We start from the raw sequence: 22884 nt of genomic DNA on the forward strand, positions 1-22884 counted from the left end.
TTAACTGCACAAACCCACCGGTATACCTGCTCTGCGGCCAGCATGCAGCAGATTAGTGTGAAACCAGCCTTAGAAATTTGTTTGAGAAAAATTTTCTTTCCTGCTTCTTTGAATTTACTTGTCACTGCTGTCGAAAACAAAAATTTGATGAGACCCTACTAACCATTTGAAAATCTAATTAACATTCTTTAAGTGAAAATGTTCTCAAATTAAATTATACTGTATGGCAAGCTTTTAGCCTTAAAATAAAGTAAAGGGGAATAATAGTGATTGGTCAATGCTAACCTGCTGGCTGCTAGCCAGTAGTGACTCTTAATATTTCACTGATATCTACGGGTACCCTAAGTATTACAAACAATATACAAAATATACAGAATCCCAAGTATTAAAAGAAATATTTCAAGCAGAATTGCGGGTTGTTTTCCATCCAGGTAAAGAATAGACGTAACCTGCCACAACTTCCTCCATTCCAGTTCCAGTTATGCAGTATAGACACTATGGTAAATACGACAAGTTATCTATAAGTTTCATAGATCCTTCAGTCAGCAGGCTTTCACATTTTGTTGATGAGGTTTAAATGGAGAGACGGTTCATCTGTTTCCAAGGAGCATTTCTGATACTTAGTTTAGTTGTCATCCAATTATTACCGATTCTTTATGGCTAAAAAAAAAAAAAAAAATTTAAAAAATAGCTTACGATATTAACAATAAAAGTCATCTGTCTGTACCCAAAATGTCAGTTTGTTAAAATAACTTCATACCATGTATCTAAATTATAATTCTATAAAAATAAATCCCAATTCCAAAAAAATGTTAGACGCTGTGTAAATCTACATAAAACAGAATGCAAGGATTTGCACATCTCATAAACCCATTATTTATTCAAAATAGAAAACATATCAATTGTTTAACCACTTTACGTACAGCTGCCGCAGATGTAATGCGGCAGGCTGGCTCTCCCAGGCAAAGTCCTGTACATGTATGGCACTCGCCTGGTAGGAGCTAGGGGGCGAGCGCGCGCCGCCGCCGGTGCGTTACCGCCCCCGCTTCTCAGCGGGGAAGCTGGCGCGAGTGTCAGACGGCTCCGATGGCCGCTGGCCACTCACGATCTCTCCCCGCTGACAGAGAAGGACAGATGGCTGATGTAAACACAGCCGTCCGTCCTTCTCCCTGAGATGATCACAGAGACCATGCGATCCTGCTATATAGGATCGCATGTCTCTATGGTCATCTCACAAGCCCAACCCCCCCCACAGTTAGAATCACTCCCCTAGGCATACATCTAACCCCTTGATCACGCACAGGCTTAACCCCTTCCCTGCCAGTGTCATTATTACAGTAACAGTGCATATTTTTAGCACTAATTACTGTAGTAATGTCACTGGTCCCCCCAAAAGTGTCAAAAATGTCAGTTAGTGGTCCGATCTGTCTGCTGCAATGTTGCAGTCCCGAAAAAAATCGTAGATCGCTGCCATTACTAGTAAAAAAAAAACAAAAACAATAAAAATGACATAAATCTTTCCCGTAGTTAGTAAACGCAATAACTTTTGCGCAAACCGATCAAAATACCCTTATTGCGATTTTTTTTACCAAAAATATGTAGCAGAAAACAAATTGGCCTAAAATGTTAAATAATTTAGATTTTTACATTTTTTTTGGAAATGTCAAATAGCAGAATGTGAAAAATATAGTTTTTTTTTTGCAAAATTGTTGGTCTTATTTTGTTTATAGCACAAAAAATATAAATCGCACAGGTGATCAAATACCACCAAAAGAAAGCTCTATTTGTGGGAAAAAAAGGATGTCAGTTTCGTTTGGGTACAGCGTCCCACGACCGCGCAATTGTCTGTTAAAATTACACAGTGCCGAATCGCAAAATAGGGCCTGGTCATTAAGCAGCAAAATCTTCTGGTCTCAAAGTGGTTAAACTGAGAAAAAGTACCATTTTAGGAAAAAAAATAACATAGTTTAAAATTGATGGCAGCAACACTTCTCAGAAAAGTTGGGACAGGGCAACAATAGGATGGCAAAGAAGGTAGTACTAACAAGGAAGAGCTAGAAGAAAAATTTTCAACCAATTAAGTTAATTGGCAACAGGTTGATAGCATGATTAGGTATAAAAAGAGCATCTTAAAGAGTCACAGGGGTTTATTTACTAAAGGTACACAGACTGTGCACTTTGCAAAGTGCAGCTGTACTCTGCAAGTGCAGTTGCTACAGAGCTTAGTAAATGAGGTAAAGCTTCACTTTGCAAAGAATACCCAATCCAGTGCAAGGAAAATTTTAAATTAAAAAAAAAAAATAAATTCACATGATTGGGTGATAAAAGTCAGCAGAGCTTCTGCTAATTTACTAAGCTCTGGAGCAATTGATCTTGCAGAGCACCACTGCACTTTGCAAAGTGCAGTCTATTTGACTTTAGTAAATCAACCCCCCAGTGTCTCAGAAGTAAAGATGGACAGAGATTCACCAATGTGTGAAATCTGTATCTAAAAATTGTCAAACAAATTCAGAATACAATTCCTCAATGTAAAATTGCAAAGGTTTTAAATATATTAGAGAATCTGGAGAAATCTCTGTGCACGAGGGACAACACCACAACGCAATATTTGATGCCCTTGATCTTCAGGTCCATAGATGGCACTGCATTAAAAACAGGCACGATTCTGTGGTAGACATCCCTGCATGGGCTAAGGAATACAGTAAACCCCCCTCCATTGCGGGAGTTACGTTCTGGACCCAGCCGCGAAAAGTGAAATTCCGCGAAATAGAAAAACCCTATTAAAATGCATTGTAGGCATGTTTTTTTTACTGTCACTGTACGTGTAAAAGCATGTTAAGGTCTTTAAACACACTTTTAAAACAATAGAAACTCATTTAAACACATAAAAGATACTAAGAGACAGAGCAAGAGCTATGGAAAACACAAAAATATTTCATTTTTAATGATTTATATAGTAAAATAACATTACAAAAAAAAACGCGAATTACCGGGACCGCAAAAACGGAACCGCGATGGAGCGGGGGATTACTGTACTTCCAAAAATCACTGTCTGTGAACACAGTTCACCGTGCCATTAAAAAATTGCGGTGAAAGGTGAAGCTCTATCATGCAAAGAAGAAGCCATATTTGAACATGATCCAGAAATACTGCCATCTTCTTTGGGCCAAAGCTCATTTAAAATGGTCTGTTGCAAAGTGGAAACTGGTCTGTGGTCAGACAAATCAAAATTTGACATTCTTTTTGGCAACCATGGGTGGTGCATCCTCTGGATTAAAGAGGAGAAGGGACCTTCTGGCTTGTAAATCAATGCTCAGTCCAAAAGCCTGCATCTCTGATGGTATTGAGTGCTTTAGTACAGTTGGAATGGACAGCTTGCACATTTGGAAAGGGGCCACCAGTAATGAAAGATATATCTAAGTTTTAGAGCAGCATATGTTCCCATCCAGACAAAGTCTTTTTTAGGGAAGGCCTTGTATATTTCAGCAGGACAATGTCGGGGTGCCTAACTGGCCTGCCTGCAGTCCAGAAGGTTCACCTATTGAAAATATTTGAAAGCTGTTGAAACCAAACATACAACAAAGAAGACCCAGGACTGTTGAGCAGTTAGAATCCTATATCAGGCAAGAATGGGACAACATTCCTCTCCTAAAACTTAATTAACTGGTCTCCTCCATTCCAAGAGATTTAGAGAGTGCTTTAAAAAAAAAAGAGGGGATGCTACACTGGTAATCATGACTCTGTCCCAACTTTTGAGACATGTTGCTACCATCAAATTTTAAAAATTACCTTATTTTTTTCCCTTACATTTTTTCAGTTTAAATATTTGATATGTTTTCTATTTTCTATGGTAAACAAAAAAAAAATTATGTTTATTATTTTTTTATGTCGATTTTACACAGCTTCCCAATTTTTTTGGAATTGGGGTTGTACAACAAGTATACCATGGAGAAATGTAGAAATCGCTCTTACTTTTCTGGATAATTTATCCAGCAAAACAGTTGTGGAAAATCATTTGAGTTTTTGCATATTTGCTAAGAAAACTTGTCAATAAAGAAATAACTAACAGCTGTGATTACTGAACTTCTTCTGAAAATGTTAGTTGCCTGGCTATCACACTAATCTGTTGCTTTTAACACATTTCAAGTCCTACATAATCAACTTTCTAAAACTCTTCATAGCTAAAAGGTTTTTCAATTATGAAATTCTGTTGTTGTGAACAGCATTCAAAAAGTTGACTGTGGATGGGCAGCCATTATTTTTTAGCCTATGAGATGCTTACCTAGTGGAAATTTTTCAGCCCATCGTAGAGTAAATTGTAGAATGGCTCGTGCAACACTACGGACTCTGTTAACTGTGAAAACAATAAAAATAAATAAGCACTCTGTAGAAAGGTAGGTTATAGAACACTTCAAGTGCAACAATGGCAGTCACATGGTTTGTTCAGCGAACAACAAAGGGACTTCAGGCCCGTATACACGTACCGATTGTCGGCCGAAACTGTTCGGCCGCTGAACGATCGGCCGATTTTCGGCTTGTTAGTATGATGCTTCCGACAGCCGACAGCACACTTTCGGCCGAACAGAATCTGTCGTGCAAGCATTAAAATTTTTGTATGCCGACACCAGAACGGCCGATTGTTCGCCAGTCAGTACAGAATTCGGCCGACAGACAGCAGATTTGCAAGACTGGGCATGCTCAGAAAAAACACAGGGAAAGTTAACCATCACATGACATCACTTCTGCAGTCGGCGGACAAAATTCGTGTGCAGTCTTTTGCACTTTTCAGCGGAGAGGACAGCCCGGGGACAAAAGGCGGCCGATCGGTCGGCCGACGATCGGTACGTGTGTACGGGGCTTTCCAGCGCTAACTGTGATATCTCTCACTCTCAGGAATGAATAAAGTCAAATTACCGTGTAGTGCTGCTGCTAATTAATGCTGATTCAGCATAAGTCAGTGAATGGGGGGGGGGGGGCAGCAGCGCTATCCCACGGTACATAGTCTACAATGTAACTCAGGCAGGCTTGATGGAAAACCTTGAAAAGTTTATTTATAAAAAATATATATAGTGATAATTAAAAAATAATAGAATGTGTTCCAAACCAGATCTGTGGCGTTGCTGGGGGTCACAGGATGACCGAGCCGCTGGGTGAGCCGGAACTGTGGATACCTCTGGTTGGCGGCTCCGCGGCACGTCTACACTGCTTCGGTGCGAGCAGCCACACTATTGGGTGGGAGGAAGCCATGCCACCCTACTGGCTGGTCCGGTCTGCTTTTGGCACATAAGATCCTTCTCCCTCCTGCCTGGTTCCCTGTTGTGATCATCTACACAGTTACGGCTCACCCACCAGAATGGACTCCGTCGCCGTGTGAAAAGGGCCTAAGAGTACCAGTCAGTTAGCATCTGCACAGTGGTGAAACATTCAAACTCAAACTGCACATGTTTTGTTTAGATTTGTTAATCTAGTTATTTAGTTTCCCTAAATTCGATTGATTCTTTCAATTCTTATTCAGGATTCGTGTTTGGAATTCGTTTTATGTCTTTTTCAAATTTTCGGCAAATTTACCATTTTTTTCTTTTCAAAACGTTCAAATCTATGAATTTTGAATCGTTCGAATCGAAAACTTTAGATTTTTTTTTCGATTTGAATGTGGCAAAGTGAACAAACAAAAGAAACGTTTTCATCAAATGATTACAATGACTCTTTAAATCACCTTTGGCTTAACAAAAACAGCATTATCTGAAAATGGTACACAGTGTTTTTATCACTTCAGAAATATGTTTACAGTTCGAATTCGACTGGAATTAGATGTAAAATACGAATTTTGTTTTGTATTTTGGAGCATTCTGTAAACTTTGTTTATACTGTAATTCGGGTATCCAGCTATACCTAAATCTCCAAATAACAAAAAAATTAATCTGAATATTTATTGGGAATGAAACGAACGGCACATGTCTAAAGGACACACATAACTGGGGGTGTAGCAAAGGTGCGTGCCTCACCTACATACTTTGCTTCCCTCTTTCCTTTCTCAGAAAGTTAAGAGGTAGAATTATTGCCTCTTACCAAAATTAAAATAGATCCCGATGGCTTCCAGAAATGCAAATGAAATTAGCCCAATTCCAGCAGAAACTGTCCAATCTAAAGGGAAAGGAAAATATATAAAAGGTTTATATTTTTTGCCCTAAAGCTTGTCTATGGTCAAAATGTAAAATCATATATTCATTTCTACATTGAATTTCAATTTTTTTTATAGCCTATTTCTATTAACCTGAAAGATCTTAAAGTCTGTAACGTTACTTTGTGAAGAAATATTCATTATTCCATGAGTAGGCACTGCTGTGTCACAGAATTCAGAGGTGCTGAGAGGAGTAGTCTCAGGAAGAAGAGTCAGTACAGGAATCACAGCTGGCAGGCAGCAAGGTACCATGGGATATGTAGTCCTTAGAAATTGAAAGTAAACAGCAGAGAAGAAGTTGTACAGCATGCAGGGAATCTAGGAAGTCTTGGAAAGAGACAGCCAGCAGACAGGCAGCACAGTATAAAAGGAGATAAGTAATCTTATACTGAATTGTCAAATATAACTATTATTTGTATTATTACAATGCTTATGTTTTAAAAAGAAAGTGTATGCTGTGCCTATATAACTCTTTTAACCCTTTTGCTGCCGGAGCCGTTTTTACATTTTTTTGCACATTTGTTAAAAAAAATAATTGTAGGCCTAAATATTAGTTAAAACCCCCAAACATTATATCTTTTTGTAAAGCAGAAGAAAAAAAATTGGTGGTAGATCCAATTTTATATGTCAGATGATATTTGTGCAACTGTTTATTAAGCACAACATTTCAGTAAAAAACACACATAACACAACCTGGTATACTCTCTAGAAAAGCCCATAATTCCTTGTAGGATGCTGTGGTGAGGATCCGGTGGCGTGTACCTAGATCTGGGTCTTGCCTCTTTTTAGGGTTTACACCCTCTACAAGGTGCAGATAACAATCCATCATTGCCGCTGACAATTCCAGAGCAGAGAAGCTGAGCCTGTTTGGAATTATATGACTGCCCAAAAAAAAAGAGTAGGGAGTCAAAAAATGTCAGCTTCTGTCAGATGCTTCTGAAAGAGTTATATGGGAAAATGTACTTTAAATTAGTCACAGAATAAAATAGAGTAATTTATAGCAAATATAATAATATGAAAAAATGAGATCCGGGTGTTTGCTAATTGGTTACAATGAAATTAATTATTTCATGTGACCTCATTGTCCAATCACCTTTTTGAATAGCTGGTGGCCTATTAATAGTATAAAACAGTATTCCTTTTTCCCTTCATTAATTTTGAATGATAATCTTACCTGAAAGGTTATGTTCAGCCACCAAAACTGTTCCCAGGGCAAAACACACAGTTATGAAATGAAAGAATACATCTAGGAGGAGAAGTGAAAACAATGACTATGCAAATGAAGTAAGACTGGTATTATTCATACACCTATGAAATTACCCAGGAGCATTGAGGTTGATCAATAAAAACATTTATGTTTTGTTGGGCTTGTACAATACATGGGTAGAATATCAATGGCTCAGTAGTTTTAGTGTCAGGGTATTGATGGTGTTACTTTTTTTGTACAACAAGGCTTTAAGGATGAGGGTAGGGTAGGGGTTGAGTTGGTGTTTGCACTGGTTCACTTTTAGAGTTACTAAATGGCAGGATTGGGGTGAAGTTTAAGCACTAGAATCAGACTTCATGTTAAGAGTTCTTTGTATGTGTCAAATTGAAGTGTTGGAGGAGGTTTATAATGTTAATGGTTCGATTACAGGATTAAAATAGGTGTTAAGTGATAATAAACCCTTATTATCCTGTACTGTATGTGTACTACAGTAATATCACATCTTTATAAGTATAGAAGAGATGCAATCAGATGCCATCCCTCCACATTTGGTTCCTGATAAAAGTCCAAGTATATGCAACTTACTATAGTCATCTTAATCTCACTATGTAAAATAGACTGCATTGAGATTGTGCTCAGGAGGTCATTGGGCAGATGCAGCATCATCATTAAGTTATCTAGTTAGGCAAAATACCCTGTGCAGTCAGTTTACTGTTGACAATGCCCCTACACATAGCAAACTCAACCTCAGCACCATCAGTTTCATTTAGCAAAGCTGTGTTCGGAAGTCACAGTCAGACTCTGTGATCAGTGGCGGCAGGTGCATTGGGGGCGCAGGGGCACCGCCCCCCCATCCATGCGTCCGGCCCCCTAATCTACATGCGGGGGGCGCCGGACGCATGAAGTTCAATGGGACTTTTTTTTTAGCATGTGAATAGAGCCAGAGGCTCTAATAGGCTAAAAAAAAGGGTGGGCTCGGGCGAGCCCACCCAGTTGTGTGACAGTAGCGAATAAATATTCGCTATTGTCACACGGATTCTCCTCCTGGCCAATCAGGAAGCAGGTCTGAGAAGCAGAAGACAGGGGGAAGAAGACTAAGCTGAAGCCTTCGCCGCCATGTGCTGCTGCTGCCTGCCCTCCCTCCACATATCCAGGCAAGGTGAGTGAGCCGGCAGGGGGGGGGGGGGTGTTATGGTGTGCGGCCTGGTGTTGTCCGGGGGGGGAAGTAGTATGGTGTGGTCTGTCTGACGCCCCCCGGCCCATGGAGCACCAGCCGCCACTGCTGGTGATATAATGGTCATGGTGGAAATCATGGTGGAAACAGGAAAGCCTGGAAACAGATGCATCTGACACATTTAGAAGTGATGGATTCCTTTAATTTTTCCAGCGCTTATAATTCATTTAATAACTGGAACCAATGCCCAAAGATGGCAATAGTAATTTTATTTAAACCTGACATGAGCTTTTAAAATAACAATATTATGACTGGTAAATTAATTACATAGTTACATAGTAGGTAAGGTTGAATAAAGACAATAGTCCATCCAGTTCAACCTGTGTAGGTGTACGTGTGTCAATGTCGACAATATAGTTACATAGTAGGTAAGGAATAATCTCTCTAAAGTGCAGGGGAGTGGCCTCGGCATTGTGGCAGAAGTGGCATTGAATGAGGCTTTTTACATACATGTATACATCCACACTAAGATCGGCTATAGCGAGCAGCAGTTTAATGTTTAAATGTTCAAAACTCTCTAAAGTGCTTTTACTAAAATGATCCATAATTAGTCAGAAGCGTTAAAAAAGTGCTAAAGCCCAACCCAGGGGAAAAAAACCAACCCGCCCCTATCCCCCTCACATTGCAGGGGTGCAATGCTTGTTTATGTTTTGGAGTACAAGAAAAAGCACTTTTACGTACCTACCCCCAGGCTCCAGCAGCAGGTGGCACTCAACACTTCTCCCTTACCCTTGGCCTGTGGGCGGTTTCTCTGTGTCCTCAAGTCGGTGCAGGGCTATTTGTCCTGCATTGTACTTGATGACGTCACAGTGCCTGAGCTTTAGGAAGGAAAGGCTGAGGAACCCAGAGTTACAGTGTAGAGAGAGGCTGTAGGAGCAGGCGGGGTGCAAGATGGGGTTAGCCTCACTGCAAGTTGGCAACTGGGAGTTTTTGTTTTGTTGTACCCCGATCTCAGCTTTATGGTTTTGGTCCATATTGACATGAGAGCATCACACAGTTGCTTCAGATTTGTCGGCTGCACATCCATGACGCAAATCTCCCATTCCATTATATCCCAAAAGGTGCTCTATTGGATTGAGATCTGGTGACTGCAGAGGCCAATGTAATATAGTGACCTCATTGTCCTGTTCAAAAAACCAGTGGTGAGATGATTTGAGTTTTGTGACATGGTGCATTATCCTCCTGGAAGGAGCCATCAGAAGATGGGTACACTGTAGTCATAAAGGGATGGACATGGTCAATACTCAGGTAGGCCGTGGCATTTCAACAATGCTCAAATTGTATTAAGGGGCCCAAAGTGTGACAAGAAAATATCCCCAACGCCATTATACCAACATCAGCCTGAACCGTTGATAGAAGGCAGGATGGATCCATGCTTTCATGTTGTTTATGCCTAATTCTGACCCTACCATCTGATGTAAACACAGCCTTCCGTCCTTCTCCCTGAAGTGATCACAGAGACTATGAGATCCTGCTATATAGGATGGCATGTCTCTGTGATGATCTCACAAGCCACGCCCCTCCACAGTTAGAATCACTCCCCTAGGCTTACATTTAACCCCTTGATCACTAATAGTATTAACCCCTTCCCTGTCAATATCATTATTACAGTAACAGTGCATATTTTTAGCACTAATTACTGTAGTAATGTCACTGGTTCCCTCAAAAGTCTCAACAATGTCAGTTAGGGGTCCGATCTGTCCGCCGCAATGTCGCAGTCCCGCAAAAAATCGCAGATCACCGCCATTACTAGTAAAAAAAAACAATAAAAATTACATAAATCTTTCCCGTAGTTAGTAGACGCAATAACTTTTGTGCAAACCAATCAAAATACGCTTATGGCGATTTTTTTTTACCAAAAAATATGTAGCAGAAAACAAATTGGCCTAAAATGTTAAAAAATTTTGATTTTTAAATTTTTTTTTTGGGAAATGTTATATAGCAGAATGTGAAAAATATTGTTTTGTTTTCAAAATTGTCGCTATTTTTTTGTTTATAGCGAAAAAAATAAAAATCGCACAGGTGATCAAATACCACCAAAAGAAAGCTCTATTTGTGGGAAAAAAAAGGACATCAATTTTATTTGGGTACAGCGTTGCACAACCGCGCAATTGTCCGTTAAAGTAACGCAGTCCCGAATCGTAAAATAGGGCCTCATCATTAAGCAGCAAAATCCTCCGGGGCTAAAGTGGTTAAAAGAACCCTTTATGAGTAGAATTTACAGACTGCCATTGATGACCTATCCTTCGAAAAATGCTAAATTCTGATAATATATTTGGATCACATATAAAAGTGGGAGCAATACCTTTGGTTGATTTTTACCTATAGGTAAGCCTAAAATAAGGAAAATGTGCAGCGGTTACTACCGCTTTTAAATCTCCAGTACCATCTAAAGTTTGTGACTAGGTGAAAGACAAAGTTACTTTTTTCAAACACATTTACACAAAACCAAACATCCACTAGAATCAAATTTACTGTATACCACAATTGTCTGATATTATATAAATGTATGCTTTACATATAAACAACATACCATCTTTCTTTATTCTCCATCCTCCTCTATATGGTTTTATATGCTGCTTCTCGGTTGTAATTACTGAAAACAATATATATTAAAAGAAAAATAATTATAAGGTATTGCGTACAATTAGTTAACCTATGTTACTAAAAATAAAAAATTCCGACTTAAAGTTTAATAATTAGGCCAGGGTACCTGAAAAATTCTCGGAATCATCCAACAGAAAAATGGGTAACAACTCCAAAAACACCTCCAGGACGACTACTGCCTTGCTAAAGAAGCTGAGGGTAAAGGTGATGGACTGGCCAAGCATGTCTCCAGACCTAAACCCTATTGAGCATCTGTGGGGCATCCTCAAACTGTAGGTGGAGGAGCGCAAGGTCTCTAACATCCACCAGTTCCCTGATGTGGTCATGGAGGAGTTAGAAGAGGACTCCAGTGGCAACCTGTGAAGCTCTGGTGATCTCTATGCCCAAGAGGGTTAAGGCAGTTACCTTTGAGAAAATCACATTTGATGAAACACGTCAGTTTTGCCTCAGACAGCTAGGACAATGCCAAAGACTGCCTGCTTTGTTTGTCTTTCACATGCTGCCTAAGTTCCTGCTCGTTTGTAAGTGTACCCCTTTTTGTTTCTCAATAAATTTTAAAGCAGTATTACACTATGTTTGCTTTGTTTTGGATCATTCCTTACATGTCACATGGTGATTGAGTATACTTCCATCCTACTACATTCTACATTCATCCGGTGATTGCAAACTCGAGCATCTGGAACTCTAGCAACCAGTGGAAGATTCATCTGTTATTGTATGAGCCCATCTGACCCATTTGTCGTACAATATATTGGGTCCACCTTTTCTGGTGAGCGCATATATAAGTTGTTCCTCTGTCGGTGCTGGGATTTGGTATCCATTTGCATCACATATGCCACCTTGGAAATCTTCATGCTTTTCACCTGGGACTCTTCTATATGGACTTTTATTATTTCCACTATTTTTGGTTAATTGAATGATTATTTTCACATATCATTTGTTTAGCGCTGCACGTTTGTTTATATTTATCAGTTTGTTTCAACTTATGTCAGTTGAGTGTGTCAGCTGCTTTATATATTTTGGTTAGCGCAGTATACCACATTTTTTATTTTTGGGTTAGTCTCCATTCACACTAGTATGACTTGTCAGGCGACTTGGTCAGCCTGACAAGTCGTACACCGCCGCGGTCCATTGTGTAGTACAGGAACGGTTCTAATAGGAGCGACACAAGTTGCTCCCACTTAGAAAAAGGGTCCTGTACTACTTTGGGGCGACCTGGAGCGACTTGCATAGACATTCATTTTATGAAGTCCGTGCAAGTCGAGCCAAAGTCGCGGTGCACGCAACTTCACAGGTCGCCCCCTAAGTCGGATCGCCATAGTGTGAACCGATGCTAAAGGCAGTGCTGGAAAATAATGGTGGCCACACAAAATATTGACAGTTTGGGCCCAATTTTGACATATTCACTGAGGGGTGTACTCACTTTTGTTGCCAGTGGTTTAGACATTAATGGCTGTGTGTTGAGTTATTTTGAGGAGACAACAAATTGACACTGTTATACAAGCTGTACACTCACTACTTTACATTGTAGCAAAGTGTCATTTCTTCAGTGTTGTCACATGAAAAGATATAATAAAATATTTACAAAAATGTGAGGGGTGCACTCACTTTTGTGAGATACTGTATATTAAAGCCAAACTCCAAATTAAAGGGATCTCAATTGGTTATCTCAATCTCCATCCGCCAGTCAGAATATGAGTGAGTAGGAGTTGATGCTCCTGGACCATGGGCACCAGGAATGTAAGGGACCACAGGGCTCCTTTACTGGTTCACAGGAAAAAGAGGAACTAATACGATAACAGCAGATATCTGTATTCAGAAATTGCCTAAGATAAGTTGAATTTTCTTTCAGGCACACCAAATCACTCTTTGAAGGATATCAAGAAAGTCAAATCAAAAGTTAAAGTTATATAAGATTTCAGAACAATAACTAATAAAGTGATGCAATGGTTGCAAATAGAAGTCCAATAAATATCACCTGTATCATAGGCAGGGGGCTTATCATCTTCATCATATTCATTATCTTTATATTTCTGTTCCCACCTGTCATTTTCTGTTAAAACAAAAAATATAGGTTTAGAGAGAACATTACTGGTCACCGCAAAGAAACAGGGATAAACCCACCAACCAATATTGCATAGCAACCAGTCTTTAAACATTATTGGTTGCTACAGATTAGTCTATTATGAATCTTATTAAATCATTAAATAAAAGAGGCATATGGTTTGATTTACTAAAAATGATAAAAATAGACAGTGCAAAATCCGGTGCAGCTGTGCATGGTAGCCAATCCGCTTCTAACTTCATCTTGTTCAGTTGAGCTTAGACAAAATAAAAACTGGAAGTTGATTGGTGTCTGTGCGAAGCTGCACCAGATTTTGCACAGTTTTAGTAAATTAACCCCATAGTGTGCAAAATAGCAGGAACATTAAGAATATTAATTGTAGAATTTAATGAGCATACAACGAATTAACAAAATAATCCTAAGTAAATATTTGGTTACAAATGTATACCTTTAGCATCTGCTGAAATGTCTGTGTCCTCATTATTTCCAGTTTTATGCGGTCTAATAGCTGCTATAGAAGCAACCGGTTTATTGGCACCTGGAATATAAGAATGCTGCATAAATAACTGCACAGCTGTTCCAAAAATGACTAAATTGTACACAAGGTGGCGCTATCACATTAGAGACTATCAGGAAACGACTGCATGTAACAAATTAACAAGGTGCTACAGACTAAAAATAAAAAGATATTACTCAGGACCTAAAAATACTCAAAAGAAATATCTAAAGATTGGGTGAAGCTAAGTTTGAGATGGGTGCCAAAAACCAATGTATACATAAATGTAATTACAAACGATAAAAAAGTCTAGCACCTGTTACCTTACAAATAACACCTGTTATTATCCCAAAAATGTCATTCTTAATGCACAGAATCAAGCAAAACTTTCCATACAAAAATTACTACTTGAATTATTTAAAACTGACCTCTGAATTCAATGGAACAGACTTTTCTGGTTTTAATTGGTACCTGTTTAAAACACAGGCAAACCAGAACTATGGAAATTAACCGGAAACTGTGAATAGTTAACCACTTCAGCCCTGGAGGATTTTGCTGCTTAATGACCAGGCCCTATTTTGCGATTCAACACTGCGTTATTTTAACGGACAATTGCGCGGTCGTGCAACGCTGTACCCAAATACAATTGGCATCCGTTTTTTCCCACAAATAGAGCTTTCTTTTGGTGGCATTTGATCACCTGTGCGATTTTTTTTTTTTTTTTGCGCTATAAACAAAAAATAAGAGACAATTTTGAAAGAAAAAAACAATATTTTTCACCTTCTGCTATATAACATTCCCATAAAAAAATTAAAAGATCAACATTTTTTAACATTTTAGGCCAATTTGTTTTCTGCTACATATTTTTAGTTAAAAAAAATCGCAATAAGTGTATTTTGATTGGTTTGCGCAAAAGTTATTGCATCTACTAACTACGGGAAAGATTTATTTTATAAATCTTTTAATTTAAAATTTTAAATTTTTATTGTTTTTTTTTTTTGTACTAGTAATGGCGGGGATCTGCGATTTTTTGCGGGACTGTGACATTGCGGCGGACAGATTGGACCCCTAACTGACATTTTTGACACTTTTGGGGGGACCAGTGACATTACTACAGTAATCAGTGCTAAAAATATGCACTGTTACTGTAATAATGCCATTGGCAGGGAAGGGGTTAATAATATTAGTGATCAAGGGGTTAAATGTAAGCCTAAGGGAGTGATTCTAACTGTGGAGGGGCGTGGCTTGTGAGATCATCACAGAGACATGTGATCCTATATAGCAGGATCACATAGCCTCTGTGATTACTTCAGGGAGAAGGACAGACGGCGCATGCTCGCCCCCTAGAGTCTCCTGAGAGAGAGAGACGTAGTACTATGTCCGTTTGCCCAGGAGCAGCCGCCTGCCACAGTAAATCTGCGGTGGGCGATCGTCAAGTGGTTAAAGATGTTTAAAAATAAATAAAGCTGCCCTTTCTCTTAAAATTGAAAAAGAAAGCAGCACACTTAAATGGCGTACAAAACATTCACTCACTGACCACTTTATTAGGTACACCTTGCTAGTATCAGGTTGAACCTCCTTTTTCCTTCAGAACTGCCTCTAATTCTTCATGGCATAGATTCAACAAGGTGCTGGAAACATTCCTCAGAGATTTTGGTCCATAGTGACATGAGAGCATCACACAGTTGCTTCAGATTTGTCGGCTGCACATCCATGACGCAAATCTCCCATTCCATTATATCCCAAAAGGTGCTCTATTGGATTGAGATCTGGTGACTGCAGAGGCCAATGTAATACAGTGACCTCATTGTCCTGTTCAAAAAACCAGTGGTGAGATGATTTGAGTTTTGTGACATGGTGCATTATCCTGCTGGAAGGAGCCATCAGAAGATGGGTACACTGTAGTCATAAAGGAATGGACATGGTCAATACTCAGGTAGGCCGTGGCATTTCAACAATGCTCAAATTGTATTAAGGGGCCCAAAGTGTGACAAGAAAATATCCCCAACGCCATTATACCAACATCAGCCTGAACCATTGATAGAAGGCAGGATGGATCCATGCTTTCATGTTGTTTATGCCTAATTCTGACCCTACCATCTGAATGTCACAGCTGAAATCAAAATTCATCAGACCAGGCAACGTTTTTCCAATCTTCTATTGTCTAATTTTGGTAAGCCTGTGTGAATTGTAGCCTCAGTTTCCTGTTCTTAACTGACAGGAGTGGCACCCGGTAAGGTCTTCTCCTGCTGTAGCCCATCTGCTTCAAGGTTCGATGTGTTGTGTGTTCAGAGATGGTATACTGCATACTTTGGTTGTATCAAGTGGTTGTTTGAGTTACTACTGCCTTTCTATCATCTCCAACCAGTCTGCCCATTCTCCTCTGACCTCTGACATCAACAAGGCATTTTGATCCCCACAACTGCCGCTCACTGGATATTTTCTCTTTTACAGACCATTCTCTGTAAACCGTAGAGATGGTTGTGCGTGAAAATTCCAGTAGATCAGAAAATTTTAAAATACTCAGACCAGCCCCTCTGGCGCCAACAACCATGCCACGTTCAAAGTTACTTAAATCCCCTTTCTTCCCCATTCTGATGCTCAGTTTGAACTTCAGCAGGTCATATTCACCACATCTAGATGCCTTAATGCATTAAGTCTTGCCATGTGATTGGCTGATTAGCAATTTGTGTTACCAAGCAATTAAAAAGGTGTACCTAAAAAAGTGCCCGGTGAGTGTAAATACAAGATAGTAAGTGGTGCTATGGACAGTCTCCCCATATACACTATATTACCAGAAGTATTGGGACACCTGCCTTTACACGCACATGAACTTTTATGGCATCCCAGTCTTACTCCATAGAATTTAATATTGAGATGGCCCACCCTTTGCAGATATAAAGCTTCAACTCTTCTAGGAAGGCTGTCCACAAGGTTTAGGAGTGTATCTATGGGGATCTTTGACCATTCTTCCAGAAGTTCATTTGTAAGGTCAGGTAAAGTTCCTCCACCCCAAACTCGCTCATCCATGTCTTTACGAACCTTGCTTTGTGCACTGGTCCAAATCATTTGGTGGAGGGGGGATTATGGTTTGGGGTTGTTTTTCAGGGGCTTGGCCCCTTAGTTCCAGTGAAGGGAACTCTTAAGACGTCAGCATATCAAGACATTTTGGGCAATTTCATGCTCACAACTTTGTGGGAACAGTTTGGGGATGGCCCCTTGTTGTTCCAACATGACTGCGCACCAGTGTACAAACAAGGTCCATTAAGACATGGATGAGTGAGTTTGGGGTGAAGGAACTTGACTGGCCTGCACAGAGTCCTGACCTCAACCCGATAGAACACCTTTGGGATGAATTTAGAGCGGAGACTGCATGCCAGGCCATCCAGTCCTCATCTTTGCCTGACCTAACTAATGCGCTTCTGGAAGAAAGGTCAAACATTCCCAGAGACAACAGACTTCCCTGGCCAACTCATAATTGAACCCTACGGACAAAGACTGGAACGTCATTAAAGTTCAAGTAAAGGCAGGCGTTCCAATACTTTTGGCAATATAGTGTATACCGTATCTGTAAACCACGGTGGGATTAAAAATTGGTTAAACCTTCATGAAACCTTTAGTGTGTCCTTCATGTTGCACCATGTAGTGAGCAGAACCTCAACCAACTATTAAAATGAGTGGATTACCAGGCAGTATGACCGCCATATCATAGGGAGCCAGACTCAGCCTATATTATCCATGTTATGTTAACCAGAAACTTGATCAGACTGGCCCTATATACAGGATTCACTCTCTTCATCCATATGCCCATCAGAGTAAAATCATGCAGCCGCCCCTCCTCCACATCAGCTTCTCCATTTTTAGATGATGCCACCCTCCAGAGGTTACTAGGGGTTCCTTGAGCAATTTTTGCCTGGCGGATAAGTAACCACTGATAACAATCGACCTTTTAACTATCTGTAAGAGGGGAGTCTTCTCTTTGACCACCAATGTAAGAAGTATTCTTCGGAATGATCACTAATGTAAGGATTATTTATTTATTTATTTATATCCCACTGACCATCACACTTATGTACAGTAAGCTGTAGATTTAGTAATTATTAGCAGGGGTTCCCTGAAACCAAAAAGTTATTTTAAGGGTTCCTCCAAGTTAAAAAAGGTTGAGAAAGGCTGCTGTAAGGGGCCGGTCTAGTCATGTTTTTGGATAAATCCAACATAATCTCAGTCTGACCTAGCTGTTCAGTTCAATATTTGGTGGAGGTGCTGCTCAATATGGTGCAATGTGAAAGACACACTAAAGATTTAACCAGTTTTGAACTCCATTATGGTGTACAGATCAGGCCCGTCGTGTCAAGGCAGGCAAAACAAGCAATTGCTTGGGGCCCCGAGCTGGCCTGATGCCCCAAGACAGACTGACATTATCCCAAAAACCCAAAACACAAACGCTGCGGCCGCGCGCCACGCCTCACACGCGCAGGGCGGGTGCACAGTGGAGGAGCGGAATGACGTCACATGGCACCGGCTCGCTAGGGGGAGAGTGCGCGGCGGCGCGCATCTGCGCAGTGTGCACCAGCCCTGCCCTAGCCTAGGCAGCCTAAAGCGTGCGCGGGAGTGGCGCCACCCCACCAGGCCCGCGAACTTCGCCAGAGAGAGACACACCACCAGTCATCACATCCTCCTCACACACGTGGACCGGACCAGGCCAGCGACAGGTATAATCACACTGACAGTCTGTCACTCCATTTTTTCGTGCAAAAATTGGACCAATTTTCCAATTGGGAACAATACCTACCTGTTAACTGGATAGTCCCATAGCATAAGAAAAAAGTCCCCCTGGTATCATCTAGGGCACATGGTGGGGGAACGGGAGGGGCGATAATATCTGGCAACTTTGCGTGTGTGCAGGGGGGCCTCCATGTCCATTTTGCTTGGGGCCCCCAAATTCCTTCAAACGGCCCTGGTACAGATACTATATATTGACAGACTGTCCCTAATGCCCCTTACATTTTGGTTACAGATAATGAAAAAGAGTCACATCACATTATATGGTAAGGTCATTGTGACACATGGCAAATAGGCAAATAACAGGGATCAATCATGGAATTTTATATAGTTACCCAGCTTACCTTGAGAACTATGTTTTCTGAAAGTTTGTGATATTTCAGCGATTTTTTTTTCTAATGAAGGTAACGATTTGTCTCTCAGCTTCGAAATCAGTGCCATCTTCTTATCTATCATGAAGAATTACAACCTATTTATGAATATGTCAGCAACCAGACGGGTATTCTTCTTAAAGGGCTAATGTCAGAACTGCACACGTATCACAGTTTTTTCAATGGAGCAGTGTAAAAATCAACAAGGCTGTACCATAATCCTTAGCAACAAATCAGCCGTCACCAGGGCTGGCCCAAGACATTGTGCTGCCTGGGTCAAAGAAATAAATGCTGCCCCCCTGTAATGTTCCGGTACCTTTGGTACCCTAAATTACACTTTCCACAAGTGTATGCGCCCTACCATTTACTTTTGGAAAGGTGCGCATACACCTTTAAGACTGGAGCTGTCATCACTCAGCGCCGGACTAGATGGCTATTTAAGGCGTCGGCTCTCACTCACATGTGTTCGTTCAAACACCCTTATCTGGATGCTAACCTTGCTTGAAGCTTCCATGCTTGCAAGCTTACTTCGCTGACGGAACCTCGCTGCGCTGATCCCTGTATCCCGCTACTGGATCATCCGCCTCTCCTGAACCACCCTTCGGCTGTATCGCTAATAGTGCTAAGTACCCCGCAGGGGAATTCTCTATAAACTTATACTAAGCTTACACTATCTAGCTCTGCATAGTAGAGACTGTTTATCACATCTGCATAAACTAGATTGCTAGCTCTTGAGACTACTGCTACTTTTCTGCACTGGGTTGATCTCTTTTGTATGTCCACCTGCTATTCTATCATCTGCTATCATACAACATTGCTAAACCTTCCTGCATCCATCTGCTACTGTCTCACCTTCAAGTGTCTATCACCTACCACCTCCACTCAACCTATCCCTCAAACCTTCATCATTGTGTTACCACATACATAAAGTCACTCTAGGAACCAGCTTGCTAATTGTGTGTATTTACTGGCTGAAATAAGACCTTCCACACATGATGAGTCATTGAGGTTGGGAATGGTATCTCAGCATATCTCTTACATGACAACTGACGTGGAACTATTTCTGCAGCTGAAAATCCACACCATATAAGAAACGCAGGAGCGTTACAGATTGAACGAACCTAAAAAATGGATTCAGCAGAAATAGCCACTCAGGTGACACAATTAAAACAGCAAGTATCTGCGTTAATACACGCACTTGCTGAATTAAAAGAAGACAATCAGGCTCTGACGCAGCAGGTAATTAGACTGACACAACTTACCTCTGCTCAGTCCCCTGAACCCAAGATAAATCCCCCTTTGGTATTTACAGGCGATCGCAAAAAATTTCGCGAATTTAAAAACGCATGTGAGTTACTTTTTTTGCTAAAACCTCGTACCTACCTTACTGATCACATTAAGGTTTGTACTATTATTTCTTACCTATCAAGCGATCCTCGAGCCTGGGCAGATTCTCTTTTTGAGAAAAACGACCAGCTTCTCAACTCCTATGCCTTGTTCCTGGCAGAGCTCACTAGCCTATATGATGACCCCAATAGGCAGAGTACTGCTGATCTTCAGTTAAGATCCTTGAAACAAGGAAGGAGGCCTGTGGAAGACTTTGTCGCAGAGTTCAAGAGATGGACCCTTGATTCAGAATGGAATGATGCATCTCTGAAAACCCAATTTAGGCTTGGCCTATCAGAAGCCGTTAAGGACGAGCTCGCCCGAGCGGATCTGCCAAAAACCCTGGATGCATTAATACAACTCAGTATTACCATAGATAGAAGACTACGAGAAAGAAAGGCTGAAAAGATGGGAATGCCATTATCCGTTTCCTCTCGGAGTCTGGCCGTTGACCCCGTTCCTATGGAGATAGGAACCATACGCCCACCGCTATCAACTATGGAAAAAGCCAAAAGACGTAATGAAAATCTCTGCTTGTACTGTGCATCCCCGGATCACAAGATAAACGTCTGTCCCCTAGTCAACAAAAAGAAGGGTGAGTGTTCACATGTCTCTCTAGGAGGATTGACAACTTCAATCACTAACCCTTACCTTTCTGTTTTTTTGACATTACAGTGGGACCAGAACAGGATTACTACTAAGGCCATGATTGACACAGGATCTTGTGGAAATTATATGGATATATGTTTTGCTGCTTTAAATAAAATTCCTATTATTTCTAAACTCAAACCGGTCTCAGTAAGTCTTATTACCGGTGTTCCGTTATCCTCTGGTCCGATCACCGATCAGACACAAGCACTTCTAGTCACTATTAACGAGTCTCATAGGGAGACTTCTACCTTCGATTTAATACCATCACCCCACTTTCCCATTGTGTTGGGACTTCCCTGGTTGCACACACACCAACCAACCATAGATTGGAAGAAACGGTCCTTGACCTTCCCTTCTTCTTATTGCGAGGAAACGTGTAACCTCCCGTTTTCCGGGAAGATTCTGTCTGTGGTGACAGATGAGATTGCACCACTATGTTATCAGGATCTTTCTGAGGTTTTTCTTGAGAAAAATGCTCAAGCATTACCTCCTCATCGAGACTATGATTGTAGCATTGATCTACTCCCAAATAGCAAATTGCCGTTCGGTCATGTTTATCCTCTTTCACAGGATGAACTTGCCCATCTCAAAACCTATTTGGATGAGAACTTGGAAAAAGGTTTTATTAGACCTTCCACTTCTTCCACAGCAGCAGGACTCTTTTTTGTTCGCAATAAAGATTCAAGTCTCAGACCTATCATCGACTACAGGAAATTGAATGCTATCACAATAAAAGATTGCTATCCTCTACCACTTATCCCTGAGCTCATTGAGCAGGTGCGTGGAGCTACCTATTTTTCAAAATTAGACCTGAAAGGAGCATACAATCTCATTCGAATCCGTGATGGACACGAGTGGAAGACTGCGTTCAGAACTAGATACGGATTGTTCGAGTATCTTGTGATGCCATTCGGCCTATGCAATGCCCCTGCAGTTTTCCAACGATTTATAAACGATATTTTTAAAGACTTACTAGATGTCTGTGTTGTGGTATATCTGGACGATATACTTATATATTCACGGACCCTGTCTGAACACATAAGACATGTAAGACTTGTATTATCGAGATTGCTTGCACATAATCTTTATGTGAAGCTGAAGAAATGCTTGTTCCATAAAGATGAGGTACTCTTTCTAGGCTACATCATATCCAAAACAGGAATCGAGATGGACATGAGTAAAATATCCTGCATTCAGGATTGGCCTACACCAACTACACGCAAGGCGCTACAGCGATTCCTGGGATTTTCAAATTTCTACAGGAAGTTCATAAAAAACTTTTCTGCTATTGTGAGACCCCTCACACAGCTCACTAGCATAACAATACCATTTAAATGGTCAGAAGAAGCAAATAAGGCTTTCCACTTGTTAAAGACAAGGTTTACTTCCGCTCCCATATTACGCCATCCAGACCCATCCCTCCAATACATTCTGGAGGTAGATGCGTCAAACCTGGCAGTAGGAGCAATACTCTGCCAACGACCTACCCCCACTTCACCACTTCATCCAGTCGCCTTTTTTTCTAAATCCCTGAGCAGTCCCGAGATAAATTACCCAGTGGGTGAGAAGGAACTGCTTGCTATAAAATTGGCTCTGGAGAATTGGCGACATTTACTCGAAGGCACCCAATTACCAATAATTATATACACGGACCATAAAAACCTCCAATATCTTCAGACTAGCAAAACTCTCTCGCATCGACAGGTACGATGGTCACTATTCTTTCTAAGGTTTAACTTCCTAGTGACCTACACACCTGCAGATAAGAACAAAAAGGCGGATGCACTATCACGACTAACTGAAGAAAATTACTTTGAAATTCCTTCCGTTCCTATAATACCTCACAAACGCATTATTGGAGTTGTCCGTTCCTTGAAGGAAGAGGTTCTGCATGGTATAAGGTT

The 22884-nt window shown here is 40.7% G+C and overlaps 1 protein-coding gene across 1 annotated transcript in view; it reads right to left on the minus strand.

The window, feature by feature from the left end:
* Positions 1-85: 85 nt before the first annotated feature.
* Positions 86-22884, minus strand: part of TMEM40 (transmembrane protein 40) — a 53599-nt gene continuing 30800 nt past the window's right edge. The window contains exons 5-12 of the mRNA XM_082264872.1: positions 18917-19021; positions 13743-13832; positions 13208-13282; positions 11156-11218; positions 7356-7427; positions 6070-6144; positions 4283-4354; positions 86-660 (exon numbers count right to left, since the gene is read on the minus strand). Coding sequence (XP_082120998.1) covers positions 644-660; positions 4283-4354; positions 6070-6144; positions 7356-7427; positions 11156-11218; positions 13208-13282; positions 13743-13832; positions 18917-19021 — 569 coding nt within the window. The 3' untranslated portion in view covers positions 86-643. The remainder of the gene's footprint in view (positions 661-4282; positions 4355-6069; positions 6145-7355; positions 7428-11155; positions 11219-13207; positions 13283-13742; positions 13833-18916; positions 19022-22884) is intronic.

Source organism: Pelophylax lessonae (assembly GCF_965119305.1).
Source record: "Pelophylax lessonae genome assembly, chromosome: 8".
Lineage (NCBI taxonomy): Eukaryota > Metazoa > Chordata > Amphibia > Anura > Ranidae > Pelophylax > Pelophylax lessonae.